General features: G+C 39.1%; 1 protein-coding gene across 1 annotated transcript in view; it reads left to right on the top strand.

Annotated features, from left to right (window-relative positions):
- uxs1 (UDP-glucuronate decarboxylase 1) overlaps positions 1 to 16906 on the top strand; it is a 75736-nt gene that overhangs the window by 35592 nt on the left and 23238 nt on the right. The window contains exons 6-10 of the mRNA XM_078221980.1: positions 5614 to 5794; positions 7650 to 7754; positions 8147 to 8206; positions 10571 to 10692; positions 13757 to 13876. Of these exons, the coding sequence (XP_078078106.1) occupies positions 5614 to 5794; positions 7650 to 7754; positions 8147 to 8206; positions 10571 to 10692; positions 13757 to 13876 (588 nt within the window). The remainder of the gene's footprint in view (positions 1 to 5613; positions 5795 to 7649; positions 7755 to 8146; positions 8207 to 10570; positions 10693 to 13756; positions 13877 to 16906) is intronic.

Below are 16906 nucleotides of genomic sequence, written 5' to 3'. Positions count from 1 at the left end.
AAATGTGTGGGGATATGGGGATAAGGGTTGGGTAGGATTGTGGTAAGAAATATTGAGTACTCTATTTAGATTGTGATAACAGAACAAGTGGAATAATTAGATTAGAAAACAAATCCTTTGAGTAAAGAACTTTTAATCAAACTCCTAGAAATAAAACATTAGTGCTATTATGGAAAATAACTGATTTGTATCCTAAAGATGAGTATCAATAGATTTAATTTAATGTCGCATGGGATACAAATACATTTTTGTCAAGGAAAAGACATCTTTAGTTTAAAGACTTTTAATTGTGAAACGACAGATCATTCAAATCTTTGATCGTGAGATTTTGAAAACCTTTTTCTGCTATTCTGAGTTCTTCACACCTTAAGGTTCTTGAGGAACAGGCTCGATAGACCAAATGGCCTACTTCTGCTGTTGCATCTTATGGTCCTATGGTCTTTCTTTTAGAAGCCTCCAAGCTGATAAGATGAATGTTTGCGCCATGGCTATCAACTTTCCATTAAAAATCACCTGGTGTGACTCAAGGGCCCCATTCTGGCATGGCGGTTTCTGCCACACTTACCACAGATGAAGATAGTGGGCAGAGAAGGTTTAGGATTTAATGATCTTTGTTTTCTCTGGGCCCTCTTCAGCCATTTCAGCTTTTACAGTTCTTTTCGGCTTGTCCCATGCCTCTCCAAACAGTCAACTTTCCTATGTTATAGCCACCAGCGATTATCTCCCAGTTGTCTGAGTCAATGTCTGCTATCTTCATATCTCAATTGCAGGTGTCCTTGTAGCGGAGGTCCAGCAGGTCATGACCCAATGGCCAATTTACTGTGCAGAATTTCTTTGGTTATGCAACCGTCACCCATCTGATGGACTTAGCTGAGCCACTGTAAACTTTAGCTTGAAATGAGTGTCTGGTGATGAAATTAGCAAGTTCCAGGATCACTGAGTTGGTGACCTTGTCCAGACAAGCGATACCCAGGATGCATGTGAGACAATGCAAGTGGAAAACTGTTCAGCCTTTTCTCCTGCCTAATATATGCATCCAGGTCTCTCTACTGTAAAGGACTGCTGGACTTGTATTTTGGTGTTCTGAGTGAAGTTGTTTTTTTTTCCACATTCTCTTTCTCAGCTGGAACATACCAGCTGAGGCTTTTAAAATGCCCATATTGATTTCAGTAGAAAGTGACAGATTGCTGGTGGTTGTGGACTCTAGATATGTGAAGCTATCAACAGCCTCCAGTGTCACATTGTTGGTGTTCATTGATGGAGGTATGGCAAGTCCTGAACCATGCCTTTTGTCTACCTGATACTGATGGTCATACTGAATTCTTTACAGTTGAGATAGCTTGCCTATTTGCCCCTGAAGATGTTCCTCAGCATGGAATGCTAGTGCGGCATCATCAACATATAGCAACTTTCTGATGAGCACTTGATGCACTTCGATGGTCTCTGTAAGCAACACTGAATAGCTTTCCATGAGTTCTGGTCTGTAATGAGACACCCTATGAAGAAGAACTGAAGTTGTATATGTCAGCAACAAAGAGACGAATATGCCAAAGCGTGTTGGCATCCGAGTGCAACACTGTTTGATCCTAGTGAAGATCTCAAAGGGTTCTGAAGTTGTCCATTATAGCTGACCTTGCTCATCATATTGTCATGGAAAGAGGCAATCTCACTGAATGGCTTCAGCGGGCAGCCATTTTTCTCCAGCAGCTTAGACAGCCTCTGATCACATGGTTGAATGCCTTGGTGAGATGAATTGAGAACGTAACATAAGAAATAGGAGCAGGAGAAGACTACGTGGTCTGTGAGCCTGCTCATTGATTCAATGTAATCATTGACTGACCTTGGACTTCAACTGAATTTTCCCACTCCTCATCTTCCTTGATTCCCTGAGAGATCAAAAATCTTTATCTCAGCCTTAAATATATAATCAATGGTGGCACATCCTCTTTTGTAGAGAACCCTTTGAGTGAAGGAATTTCTCTTTGCCTCAGTCCTAAATGATCGACCCCTTTTCCTGATGAGATGATCCTTTACTCTTGATCACTCAGCCGAGGGAATCAATATCTCAATATTCACCTTGTCAAGCCCCTTCGTAATTTTGAATGCTTCAGTATCGTCGCCTCTTGTTCTTCCAAGCTCCTGTGAATATAGATTCAATTTACTAGGGCAACCCACTCATCCCAGGGACTAATTTAGAGAATCTTTGCTGCACGGCCTATAGCTGTCCTTTAAATATAGAGGCCAAATCTGCGCACAGTCTTCCGGTAACAGTCTCACCAAAGCCCCGTACAATTGTAGCAAGACTTCTTCATTCCTGTACTCCAAACTCTATAGTAAAAGCCAACAGGCAAATTGCTTTCCTAATTGCTTGCTGTAACTGAATGCTAACATTATGCTCCTTACATGAGTACACCCAGGTCTCTGAACATCAGCATTTGCAAGTTTCATCCTTTTTAAAAGAAAATTCTGCTTTTCTATTCTTGCAACCAAAGTCAGCAACTTCTCACTTGCCCACATTATATTCCATTTGCCACCTTGTTGCCCATTCACTTAACCGGTCTACATCTCTTAGCACTCTGTCTTCCTCAGAGTTTACATTCCCACCTAGATTTATATAATCATTAAACTTGGATCTCGAGACAGAGTCATGTATCTTAATATAGATTGTAAATAATTGAGGCCTCAGTACTGCTTCTTGTGGAATTCTGCTAGTCACAGCTTGCCAACTTGAAAATACCCTTTATCCCAACTCTTTGCTTCCTGTCCATTAACCAATCTTCTCTCCATGCTAATACATCATCCCCAGCTCCATGTGGGTATTAACCTTTTGTGCGGCATCTTGATGAATGCATTTTGGAAATCAAAGTGCATCTACTGGATCCTGTTTATCTACTATAGCTACATCCTCAAAAATCAACTAAATTTGTTGAACAGGATTTCCCTTTCATCAAACCATGTTGACTTCTTCTATTCGTACTATGTTTTCTAAGTGCTTTGTTAAGACTTCCTTATTAATGGGTTTCAGCAATTTCCTGATGACTGATGTCAGGCTTAACCAGCCAATAAGTTTGCTGTTTCCTCTCGCCCTTTTTTCTCAGTTACATAGCTTCCAATCTCCTGGGAGCATTCCAAAATCTTCAGAATATTGGAAAATCATAGAGGGGGCATCCATTACCTCTGCAGCTATCTCTTTTAGATAGTTTAAATCTCTCTCTAAAGTCCCAGTTATATAATTCACCAGAATATTGGTCCCAATATAATTCAGATGAAAAACATCTCAATTGTACAGCTCCCACTTTGCCCAATACTGTGGCCTATGAATTGAAACCCACTTCTCCCACACTAATCTTTTGAGTCACACATTGAACTCCGATCTTATGTACCCTATGCAAATTTGCTCATGGCTCAGGTAGTAATTTATTCCTTAGCTAGAGCCATAGAATCCCTACTGTGCAGAAGGCCAGTTGGCCCATCAAGTCTACGTCAGTCTCCGAAAGAACATCTTGCCCAAGCTCACCCCCCACCCTATCCCCATAACCCATGCATTTACCATGGCTAATCCACCTAACCTACACATCTTTGGACACTAAAGGGCAATTTAGCATAGCCAATCCACCTGACCTGCACATCTTTGGACTGTGGGAGGAAATCCACGCAGACCTGAGGAGAATGTGCAAACTCTCAGCCAGTCACCCAAGGCCAGAATTGAACCCGGGTCTCTGGCACTGTGAGGCAGCAATCCTAGCCCCTGTGCCACCGTGCCTCAGTAGGACATCTTTCTCCATTGTACCATTGTCATGGTAGCCACATGCACCACAATATCAACAGTAAATTATCTAAAATCATGCTCATGTTTTAACAGAAACCCCTTATTGCTTAAAATGTTGAGTAATGCATCATTGATTTGGGGTGAGATCCAGTTTTCACAGGCTGTAACAAGTGGCAGTGATTGGGAAGCTTGTTGAGTAGTGCCAACTACAGTTGGAATGTCAGTCAGTTCACGGGGTGGCAGTGATTCAGTGTTTGGATGTAAATGACAGTAAAAACTTAACAGGGACTCACCAGTGGTTTGGTTTGAGAAATCCGACATACAGGCCAGATTCAGAATGCTTGCATTCTGTGGCAAAGAAAATCTTGAGGCAAGTATAGTCTGACATTAGTGACCAACACCAACCTCATTGTAAAATGCTAATTACAATGGCAGATCCCATGGCAAATTTCAGATTCCTTGGACAAATGTCATTGATATAAAATGTGTTTGACTAATTTACTAGACAGGGCTACTAAGGTTGGATCTTAAAGCTAAGCTTCTATTGAAAAAGCTGATATTAAACATTTTTTGAAGCATCCATGTTTAGATGCATTTTGCTTCCTTCGGTCGATTCTGTTACAGTAAGGTTTCCCATTCTTGTATACCGTTCTATTAGATCTTCTCTGCAGCCTCTCTAAAACCTTGATGACCTTCTTAAAAGTGCAGTGCCCAGAATTGGCCACATCACTAGCTGGGCCCTGATCAATGTTTTATAAAAGATTAGCGTAAACTCCTTACTTTTGTACTGTATGCCTAACCTACTTATCTATTGTGTAATAAATCCATTACGTGGATTATTGCAACTCTTTTCAAAATGCACTAAAAAATGTATCCATGTCTTCCTGCAATACCAGCTATGACCCTAGATGGTGCTTCGCTAAGTCCTGAACCGTTAAATGTAAAAGTTAGATCCAGAAACATTGCAAATACATAGAGGAGAAATGAGTAATATGTCTCTTCGTTAGAGAAGCAACAAGGAAGCTATCCAGCAATGCCAATTTCCTGTTTCCAAAGCAGATAAAGTTTGAGCACAAGTCATCAGTCAGGTGCTGCCTTCCTCCCAGTCCCCCACCCCACCCCACCCTTTCCCCTACCCTCATCTCTTTCTATTCCTCTTGTGATGTCACAATATTTCTGATTTCTTTTGTATTGCTTTCTCTACAGTGTTCTTTTTTTTTAAAACATGTTTTTGGTCTGTCCGCTCAGTCTATTGCCAAAATACCAGCTTTTAACATATATTAAATGTCTATTTTTTAGGCTGGGTTTCTTGTGCCACAAAAGTTGGCTAATTTCCAGTTTAATACTGATTATATTGGATTGTACGTGGATAATAAGATTATGGTCATCATTTCCCAAGTGTACTGCCTTCAAGATGCTTTTTTTAAAGTGCAATTTCGCTAATGCTTTGAGTTTTCTGACTCACTTTTTCAAAATGCTTATCACAAAATGACCGAGCCCCTATTATACAGTTCCTTACCTTTAAACTCCCCATGCTTTTCTCATTTATAACGTTGATCTGTTCGTCTTACTCCATTTGTTTTTACCTTCTGTTCCTTCCTAACTTGCCAGTATATTCATTGATGTCCTTTGTTCTGACGTCAGAGAGGGATAGTATCTTTCTGTACTCTTGTTACAGCCACCTATCCCCATGATCATGGAGTCTCTGCTACTTTATGCATGCTCCACAGGTTTGTATTCTTTATAATGTCCACCAATCCTCCATTTTTAATGGAGGCAAGGTGGCTAAGGAACAAAATTGAATTGGACGTGATTTTTAAAAAAAGTTATGTTTCCTATTGCAGATAACAGGAGGAGCGGGATTTGTAGGTTCTCACCTTGCTGATAAACTCATGATGGACGGTCATGAAGTAACGGTCGTTGACAACTTTTTCACAGGCCGTAAAAGGAATGTGGAACACTGGATTGGACATGAAAACTTTGAATTGATCAATCATGATGTTGTAGAACCATTATATATTGAAGGTGAGTTATGGTTAATAAGTCATTCATCCCTGGTACCATTTTATTAAATCTTCTCTGCACCCTGTCTAAAGTTTTTAAAAGTACAGTGCTCAGAAATAGCCATAGCGCTTGCTGGACCCTGATCAGTGTTTTGTAAAGGATTAGCATAACTTCCTTACTTTTGTACTGTATGCCTTTATGTAAAGAGCCCATATTCCTATTTATTAGCTTTCACAATTTATCCTGTCATCATTGAAGACTTTTCTTGACCACTGATTCAAACACTGCCCCTGTTCCCTCTATGCAGCTGCGCAGCAGCCTGGAGACTCCCACGCAAGCCGAGCAGCAGTTAGCTCTGTAAAGTTGCCACATATGCACAGCCAGGCCAAAAGGTTGAAAGGGTGCATGCACATAAATGAGTACATTGCACCCAAAAAATGTTAATCTGTACCACGTTTAAAATTATACCATTTGTTGCCTTTCCTCTCACTGCCTACCAAAATACCCTTTCTGAATTAAATTGAAAAATTATTATTACAATGTAAACTACTATGACTTGTAAGGTGAGTGTGTGGTGTTTCTTGTAAATCAATGTTACATTTAGATACCTTTTTGAAGCATCTGTGTTTGGAACCCGATCCAGATCAAAAGTGATGAGCATACAAACATTTTGGTACAAAATTGGACAGGGCCTGAAAACAGGCATGTGGATCATGAAGTGGTACTAACTCACGCCAGTTGTTTCTGATGCACACAAACTTTCTGCTACCACAAGGAAGTAAATCCACAAGGAAACAGGAGGTCCTCCAGACAAATTTTGGAAATTCAATGCACCCAAGGTGTTCAGCCTCGAGGATCTGGTTGCAGTGCCACATAAAATTCATTTGACCTCATATAAATTGTTAAAGTCCGTATCTTCGTATGCCACATCCCATAGTTGCATTACCAGCCTAACTGCTCTGTTCTCCACACCATTGTAACTTATCTACCAATGACCTTTATCAATCATGCCTCACATACAAGCGCTACACCTCATTCTCACATAATAACACAATTAAAAGCTCCTCTAATGCCCTCACCAATGTGATATCCGATGCAGCTAAACCAGAAGGAGAACCATGCAGTGTGGATAGCATTTTGGAGCATTCATTTTAGTGACATTTGTGGGATGTTTGCTAGCACAGAATTACTGTGTGTTCCAACAGAGAAATGGCATCCTAGTTCAAAAGTAATTCAGGGTGAAGTGCTTTGTCACATTTTGACATAGGAGCTACAAAACCAGTAATTATTTCTCTAACACATCTAAAAAGGACCTAATTAGGATAATTATGTGGTTTCACCAAGAATTTATGACCCTATCTTGATCAGCTATGTCAACATAATAAGCAGAGGCGGGAAATAGGAAACAATAGCTTGATGCTCTGTGCTGGAGTCATGGTCCGGGGGAAGGTAGGCAGAAGTGTCTGAGAGTTGATGCTGAGCCTCTGTGAGGTAGAGATCAGTAAATAACATTTGATGCTGCAGAGCTATCACACATTGACTCAGTCATGTCTGCACCATATTGATATTCACAAGTTTTACTGTGATTGAAATTTGGAAAATGCTAGATAAACTGTTAGATATGCTTCAGAATGGTCAATCTCATTTAAAAAGCACATCATTTGATTTTATTTCCAACCGGGTGCTGCTCAAGATTTCCTCACCTTTTAAGTTGAAAGTTACCATGCAGCTCAGAAATGGATTTTATGATTAGGGAAAGAATCGCATGATCAAAATGCAATATCAGATTAGATTTTTTAAAATGAGAATCTGTCGCATTAGATGTGTACATGAGTTTGCTGTGTAATAAATCGGCTTCTGTTTTTATTCAAAACAGTGGATCAGATTTATCACCTGGCTTCACCAGCGTCTCCTCCAAATTATATGTATAACCCAATCAAGACACTGAAGACAAATACTATCGGGACGCTAAACATGTTAGGTAAGGATATTTTTGGGGTTTTCTATTGTTTTTATTGTTGAAGCATAAAAATAAAGTTAATTTGTTTCTCCCAAATTCCCTATATCCTAGAGTTCTAAAAGAAGTAGTTGCAGAGATGGTGGCTTTGTTAGATTTTAGAGGTTAGCGAATGTAACATTGCTATTTCATAAAGGAGGGAGAGCCAGCTCTTTGGTACAGGTGTCCCATTAGTCCTATTATGTCGCTCTTTCCCAATAGCCCTACAAATTTACATGTAAAATAAAAGTTGTACAAAAGATTATTAATGTCTTTCTGAATATTAAAAGTAAAGCTAGTGTCATCAATAGTATTTTCTTAATTTTATTTCATTTTGCAATTACGAAAATTATCAAATGTGTTCTGTTTTTCCACAGGATTGGCAAAACGTGTTGGTGCACGCCTCCTATTAGCTTCCACCTCTGAGGTATATGGAGGTAGGGACCAATTTATGGTTGCTCTTTCACGGCCTGTCTTCATAATCATAGTAACTATAACTTTTTATGTAAAATGTATGTTTAATTAACTTCTGTAAAATCGGGCTTTTGTCCTTCATCAAGGAATGCTATCCTCAGTGGATGAATCATGGATGTCATTCAGTATTATTAGAATGCCATGTCATGCAGTGATGGAAATTCTCGTACAATGATACTTTAATCATAAACGAGAATTCAATTATTTTGAATCATCTACTGATCCTAAATATTAAGATACCTATAAACAGTAATTGCTTCTCTGTCTCTTTGATGTACCCTGCTTTGTGCATTAGGTTTGTTAGTAAGAAGTCACCTAAGTGGCAATTTTCTGTGAAGTGTTGCACCTCCCCATGGCATGAATGGAGATTGCAGATTATCAGTGTCCATTCAGGATGTTGTGTTGGAATTAACTATCTTGCACATTTAGTGTCCTTCTTTCACCTTTATTTGCTGTTGGTATCAGCCTCCTTACTATTCTCACTCTCTTGTGAAAGGTACTTTTGTCCAAAACAGTGCTGTTTTTGCTCTGTTGGTCCATAGATTTATTTTCTTGTCAAAGGTATTAAGTTTCTGAAATGTCTGCTCTAAGATACCCTGCACAAACCATAGATATCCTCTGGGAGCACTGTGGACCTTTGTTTGCACAAATGCATTCGATTGGAGAGGTAAAGGAAGCTGGGGATGAAAGAAAATGATCAAACTTGACATTTTAAATATATTACTGTTCTCAGATTTACATATTAAACTTCAGAATAAATAAATGTCATAGACATCACAAGCAGAAGAGCCCAGAAGTAGGTCTTGTTCTACTCATAGCCAGGATTATACAGATTTTTTTCCTCAGTGGGCTACGCTGTTTGTCATTGACATCTTATGATTCTAATTCAACCTCATTAGAGACAGAAAAGCAGTTTAATCTTTCTAGGCAGGTTATTGCTTTCATTTGGGAGTAACTGTTGTTTTTGGTCCATTATACTTTCTTTCATTTGGTTCAATTTTTCCCCCACTTTAGTTTTTTAGGTTTTCTTCCCTCCCTTTGTCACCTCCTTATCTTATTGTCCTGTTATGAAATTCATTCCAAAAGTCTTTAAAATGTTAAGTGCTTCACAGTTTTACTTTCAGAAGAGTTGCCAATCAGTAAGAGTAAGAGGGAAAGTGAGGTTGTCTGAGGAAAACATTAACAATGAACCAAAGCTAAGCCAGGATGATGAATCTTGGAATTTAATTAAATGTCATGGTTGTCCCAGCAGAAGCATTCCTGCATTTTCATTCCCAATAAAATGACTCCCCAGACAATATGTCCACCGTTATTCTCTGTGATATCATCTACCATTCATTCATCTGCAAAAGTATGCCCCATTAAAAATGAATTCTCAGAGCAATGTAGAAATGGGTCAATTAATTAAGTTATTGCCCTAACAGGTGATTATAAATGAGTACTTTTTCCCTGGTGCTTGCCTTTTATGTATGCAGATTGTATTCTGCAATCTAAAGTAGAGCTCCTTGTAGGTGCTAATCCTAATGAAAGAAGGTAATGATGGATGTCACTGCTACTTGGTATAAAGATAGCCCTTTACCCCTCTACTCGATCAACAGGTGACTCTGCAGCTGCTGGCATTGCAGTTGATGCTGCAATGGCTGATGAATTGCTATTGTCTTTCTGGCTCAGCATGGGTCAGTACTGTGCTCATCATCTCTGCTGTTCTGTGTTTCACTTGATGGTCTATTCTCAAAGTTTCAACCTAATTTCCCTCAGTTGTTCTATTTCTGCTGGTGTCTCTTGCATGTCGAATGAATAACATTGGTTTGTGAGATAGGTTGGGCCACAACTGGATCCTGAAGAACACTATAGAAAGGAAAAATGAGTCAATATAATACCAGGATCCACAAGCACTTTTTTAAAAACAAATGTGACTTTTCAATATGTGATTTGACATGACATTGTAGTCCATGTTACATTAGTGAATCACACAGTGCCTGTGTGTAAAAACAAAAAGGACAGTAAGTGCAATACTCTACATGACCCCCTGCTCATTGTATATTCTGGTTTAACTGCTGTATATTAAGGTCATTTTGAGTTTATTTAAGGGCTCCAGGTTGAAAGGACTACCTCTCATTATTTAGGTACATGTGTGTGCTGTTGCCTGAGTCAGATGTAAAGTTACTATGGTGACTATTGTCAAATACAGTAGCTCCTTCACCTTCATTCATAATAACTTGGGTCCAGCAAAGAGGTGCTAATTAGTTATATGTGTGAACAATTAAGTTTTATGGTTATTCATTGTGCTATTTTTAAAATAAACTATTTTTAAAAAAACTTTAAAGATCCAGAAGTTCACCCACAACGTGAAGATTACTGGGGCCATGTAAATCCTATTGGTCCAAGAGCCTGCTATGATGAGGGCAAAAGAGTAGCTGAAACCATGTGTTATGCCTACATGAAGCAGGTTAGTGCACACCTCAGATATATACATTTCGCTCACCAGGAAACTACGTTGTAATATGTTTATTAAATTTTTACCTCTAGGGAGTACATTTTAAGAACTGTAACGTTTTAAACAATTGGCATATCGCACTTTGAGTGATTTGATAGTTTGACAGTTCTTAGTTTGTATGTTAGTAGATTTTAACTCTTATTTAACATGGTTAGACCGCCTAGTGCCAGGTATTCACTTTGACTTCAGAAAGCTTTGTGCTATTTTAACTATAAGGTTTATAATATTTTTACATGACAGTTCAAGTTTGAAACACTGAAGATTAGCCATGGAAAGCATCTGCAAACATTCTTGTAGTTATTTGTCTTTTATTCTGTTCCATACCATTTTTGAAAACTATAATTGAATATAATTTCACCTTCACACTGATGTTCATGGAACTTTGGCAGAAAATTAGAGATGAGGAGTGCGATTATCCCACCGGTAGGATTTTCCAGTCTCGCTGCTGGCACACCCTCGCTGCGGATTTCCCGGCTGTGTGGGATGGATTCAAAGGGAAATCTCATTGACAGCGGCAAGACCAGAAGATCCTGCTGCCTCCTGCCACCAAGAAACACACCACGGGATGGGCCAGAGAACCCTGTCCATTAGATTAATAATCTAGCTATATTAATATAATGCCAGTGATTGCAGGAATATAAATTTGTAGATATTTGCAAATCATAGAAACCCTACAGTGCAGAAGGAGGCCATTCGGCCCATCGAGTCTGCACCAACCACAATCCCACCCAGGCCCTACCCCCACATATTTACCCGCTAATCCCTCTAACCTACGCATCTCAGGACTCTAAGGGGCAATTTTTAACCTGGCTAATCAACCTAGCCCGCACATCTTTGGACTGTGGAAGGAAACCGGAGCACCCGGAGGAAACCCACACAGACACGAGGAGAATGTGCAAACTCCACACAGACAGTGACCCAATCCGGGAATCGAACCCAGGTCCCTGGAGCTGTGAAGCAGCAGTGCTAACCACTGTGCTACCATGCCGCCCCTGAATGAGCTGTTGTGCAGTTATAAGCATGAAAATCTTGTGGCTCCCCATTTCCACTACAGTTAACTCGTGTTTTTCTGTATCAGTCATGCTGGTTTTTTTTGGGTGGGGAAAACTCTTTTGCTTTAGAAATCTTAATCAATTTATTACTGTTGATTGAGGTAATGGATTTGAATAATTTAGTTAACATCCAGATTTGTATTTTGTCCCTACTAGCAATATAAGGTAATGAGAATTTGACTGGTAACAGAGGTAGTTTTGAATAATTTTTTTTGTATTTGTGCATATTAGAAATAAGGTATAGTTTAAAATAAGTTTAATTTCGTGGTTCTCTAATTGAAAGGGTTAGTGACTTCAGTTTGGTTTCGATGGATGTTCATTAATGAGAATTTATGACATGAAAGCAAACGGTTTAAAGGAAAACTGGATTGTTGCTTAGCAACTAGGAGCCACCCCAGATCAGGAAGAACTTTTGAGTGAGTTTTTAAAATTAGACCCAGGAGAAACTGGACAAGACCAAAAAGCTGTAGAAAGCAGGCTTCCTGGAACAACACAAAGTCCAAGACACCAGAGCTGGGACAAAAGTGTGCCTCAGGAACACAGCTAAGTCATGGTACAGAAAACAGGAAGTTAAACAAGATCATGTTCAGGAGGATTCAAGTAAAAAGCAGAGAAAGTGCTCCGAGGCAAAGAGGCAGCTGCAGATTACAGATTTTAAATCAGCTAGGTGAGGAGCCAAACATCCGAGGTAGATCAAAAGTTTGGTGATGTTTTAAATTTAGCTGTGAAACAGTAGTGCTCTGATGTCATGTCTCTATCTGAGAGATCGTTTGGAAGCATGAAAGCACGAGGTAATCCAAGGCAGAAGAATACCAAAAGGAGAGATTGAAATCCTGAAGATGGTTCCTTGATAAAGACATATGAGAGAGAGTGTCATTTGGGAGTAGATTACAAGGTGTGTTTTTCACAAGTGCAGTTTGGAGACCCTTGCATGGAAACCCAGAGCTCCAATAAGACCAGTTGACTGTGCCAAGCATCTGGAGGATTTGATGGGAAATCCACAGTTGTATTGGGTGGCATCTATCACTTGGTATGTGGTATGTCTGACCACATTTGGTCTATTGGTTTACATGGACTGTGTACTTACAGAGAACATTAGAGTACAAGATAGTTTGTAATTCGTATAATCTTTACAAATCCATGTACATCTGTAAAGATATGGGTGAGGTGAAGGAGTATTGTATTATAGTTATTTTTTTCTTTAATTAAGGTTTTATTCTTTTATTGAAAGTTGATCAGCAGTCCTGTAAGTCTCTTCTTCTGAATTTCTAAACAAAAAATAAAAGTTACAATCTATTGAGGTATGGTTTTGCTCTGGGACCTGGCGTTCAGTAGTAACATCAGCTGGGATTGTAACAAATTGGAGTACACAGGCTTCAGAGTGCTTGAAATTGTCAAATTATTTTGTACTGAATATAATCCCTTAAGTTTTGGTCATACTGTGTCCTTCAACTCTGCCATGCCTTGTTCAGATAAATTTTGGCACATAACTTCCTGATTTCCCAGCGTTGCATTTCGCCGGTATCCCAATGATGCCCTGGGGGAATCCCTCTAGGAAGTTCCCACTTCAGGGTTTACCCATCAATTGTCCAGAAATGCTAATTTCCCCTGAACAATCGTGCTTGGCTGGGAGCCATCCACAAACCCCACCTCTGCCCTTCGCTGCTCCTATCTCTCCCATCCTGAGGGAGGATGGTTGAGCAAGACAGGGGCTTTGGAATTTCAGCATGGTAGAGATTGTTACTGAGAAAGTTGTGGATCTTTACTTTTCTGGAAATCCACATTATTTTGTACATTGATCTTCAATATGAGTTTCCTTGCAGCAGCTACATTTGAAGTTATTGGTGTCTGGATTTTGAAATCGTCCATAAATTAATTGAAAGCTAATCCAGACACGCTAATCTTATTTCCTTAATAATACTTTGATTTTAAAGCACGCAATCTTCTATATCTGTTTGTTGCAGGAAGGAGTAGAAGTTCGAGTTGCAAGAATATTCAATACATTCGGCCCTCGAATGCACATGAATGATGGCAGGGTAGTGAGTAACTTTATTCTGCAGGCTCTCCAGGGAGAAAGTCTGACAGTGAGTACAATTTGTGAATATTTTTATACTGCATATTTTAAAATATGAAAAATGCATTCAACTTTGCTCTTGCACTTGAGTGTTATCTAAACACCTTGTTGAATTATTGTGGTTCTTTTCCAGGTATCTGTTATCTTTCATTGTATAAAGATGTATAGAAGGTACTAGGTTTTGGCTCCATTTGTGTCTTAGTTTGGATTAGAACTGAACAATTTTTTGCCTGACAGTTAGAAACCTGGTTTACAACTTTTGTCAAAACTAAAATACTGATCACTTCTAACAACATAAACCGTATTTTGCTAATATGGCGCTATGTAATCTCAGAGAAATAGGCATGCATGATTAATATTATAAGCATTTGTGGTAACATAAGAGTTTTTAGGAAATCAGAACCATTGAGGATGTGATCTAAAAGGTTTCTTGAAATATCTAGAAACTTTTGAATGAACTTTCTATTTTCAAGTTTTCATTTTAGTGAAATTAATATTTGGCCTATCCTTTTAACAAAGGAATTGCTAGAATTAATTTTCCAACTTCTTTTCTTTTAAATCCCTTCATATAAACAATCCATTTTGCTGCACTGCCACAATAAATGTTGAATAATCCAGTTTGCTGTGAGTTCTGCCCACTCAAAAATAAACACACCTTTCTCCCACTTGCTGTTTAGGTGGCCACCTCTCTTTTTCAGCCCTCTGTCACCCGCACCTTCCAGACAAAGGAAGTTAAATTTGATACTGTGGGCATAGGTGCCAACTCACGTGCAGCATTGGGGGAGCAGGACTGAGGCACCATCAGACCTGGCGGGTAAGTGTCATTGGCAACTTTCCCCACCCCGTCTCTGTTTGTGGTTTCCCAGCATGGTGCTGAGGTCAGTTTCACAGCACTGATAGCCCAGGATACTGGGCTAGAAGAACACAAAAACTGTGCACATGGTTAACTCAAACCCAAACCTGTTGTGTATATCAAGCAAACTTATCCCACAACTGAGGCCAAATCTCAGTCAAAAGTGGCATAATGCTGAGGCAAGAGCATGCCACACATAATAGACGACAAACAATACTGAAAGACCTGCTAAAAGACAAATAGATGCTCAGATCACGTATGCCTTTAGAAGCTGTTGTGGAACTGTGAATGGGGAAGAAAGTGCTTCTGCTAATATAACCGTTCAATTGGATAGGTAGTGATAATGCCATATTTAATTATTTTTGTACATTTTAACTAGATCGTCTTGTTGTATTATATCATTTAAGATTATCATGGGGGAGCAGTTTTTAGTGATTATTCTCAGAATGTGGGTGTCACTAGCCAGATTCCTTAAGTAGGAATTTATTTATTTTTTGTTCTCTGGATGGAGACAACCCATCCCATCCATGGTTTTCCCGAGCTCCTCCGCAAACCACTTGAACTTCTGAATTCCTTAAGGTGATGCTTCTCCCATATAATGTAGGGCAAAAATGCATCCTTTTTTGGGATACAGAAATAAAGACTGCACAAAATACTGCAGTTGTGGTCTCAACAAAGCTCTGTACAAGTGCAGCAAGATGTCCTTATTCTTGTACTCCACCCCCCTTGCAATAAAGATCAACATTCCATTTACCTTCCTAATTACTTGCTATACCCACATATTAACATTCTATGTTTCATGTGCAAAGGCACCCAAATCCATCTGAACAACAACATTAAATACTTCTCACCATTTAAAATGAAAGATTGTTTCTTCTATTCTTCCTACCAAATTGAATAATCTCAAATTTACTTAAATTTTGCTAGCTACCGTCTTGCCCACTCACTTAACCTATCCCTTTGCAAATCCTGTACCTTCCTCACAGCTACTTTTCCCACCTAACTTTATATTGTTATGCAAGTTGGATACATTACAGCCAAGTCCCCTTTTCTGAGTCATTGATATAGTTTGTAAATACCCAAGCACCGATCCTTGTGGCACCCCACTAATAATAATTTGCCAACATGAAAATAACCCATTTATTCCTACCCTACTTTTCAGTCCTTTATACCCTAATCCCATGAACCTCTTTACTTTGTGCAACAACTATTCTCGTGGCATCTTACCAAGTGTCTTTTGAAGTTCCTTGAAAATCTGTTCGAAAATTCTACATCCTCTGGTTCCTCTTTAGCTGCTAGTTACATCTTCAAAATACTGTCAAACGATTTCACAATTTTCCTTTTCTTAAAACCATGCTGATTCTGCTTAATCATTTTAATTTCATGAGTTCCTGTTGCCATTTATTAATAGTCATTTGGTACTACAGAGCTTGACTGCTGAAAAAAGACATGCTGTGGAACCTTTTTTGTCTTGCACTCATTAAGACAGTTCTCAAGCATATCAATAGTAAAGGGAACAACAATTTACTGCATGAGAAGAGAGTGCTGATTGGTTGGCAAGTGGACTCTGATTGGTAGAGGCATTGCTATGGAGAATGCTCCAGAGAATACTTAACTGCCAAGCTTTTGTTCAAATTCAAACCAGGAAGGTTGACTCTGGTTGGTCAAAGCATTGCCATGAGGAATGAACCAGGGAACGGCTGTGCCCCAAGCCTTTGTTTCTTTGAACTGAAGTTCCTCTAGATGCAGACACTTAGTGCGAAAATAGCTGGCCCAAAAGCAGTGCTTTCCAAATGCTTTAGTTGCAGCACACTATCTGCACTGCCATCCCTCTCTAAACATGCTTTATTTAATTAATTAAAAGGTATGCATGTAATGAACTTAGCTTAGACTTGATCCTTTTTAAAATATAGTTAGATAAAAGCTGCACAGCATTTCCACTCTTTCAAAATGTCCAACTTTTATACTCTGGTTGGATATTGAGTGCAGACATTGTCATTACCTTCCTCTGCCAAAAGAATATAGCTTAAGAATGTGATCATATCAGTTTCCTTTTTATCTACTCATGGAACGTAGGCATTTATTGCCCTTGTGAACATGATGATGAACCATTTCCTTCAACTGCTGTGAAGGTACTTCTGCAGCAGTACTAAGAAGGAGTTCCAAGGTTTGGATCCAGTGGCAATA

Source organism: Mustelus asterias, chromosome 10 (assembly GCF_964213995.1).
Source record: "Mustelus asterias chromosome 10, sMusAst1.hap1.1, whole genome shotgun sequence".
Lineage (NCBI taxonomy): Eukaryota > Metazoa > Chordata > Chondrichthyes > Carcharhiniformes > Triakidae > Mustelus > Mustelus asterias.
The sequence above is the reverse complement of the archived record's forward strand: the minus strand, read 5'-3'. Positions and strand labels throughout refer to the sequence as shown.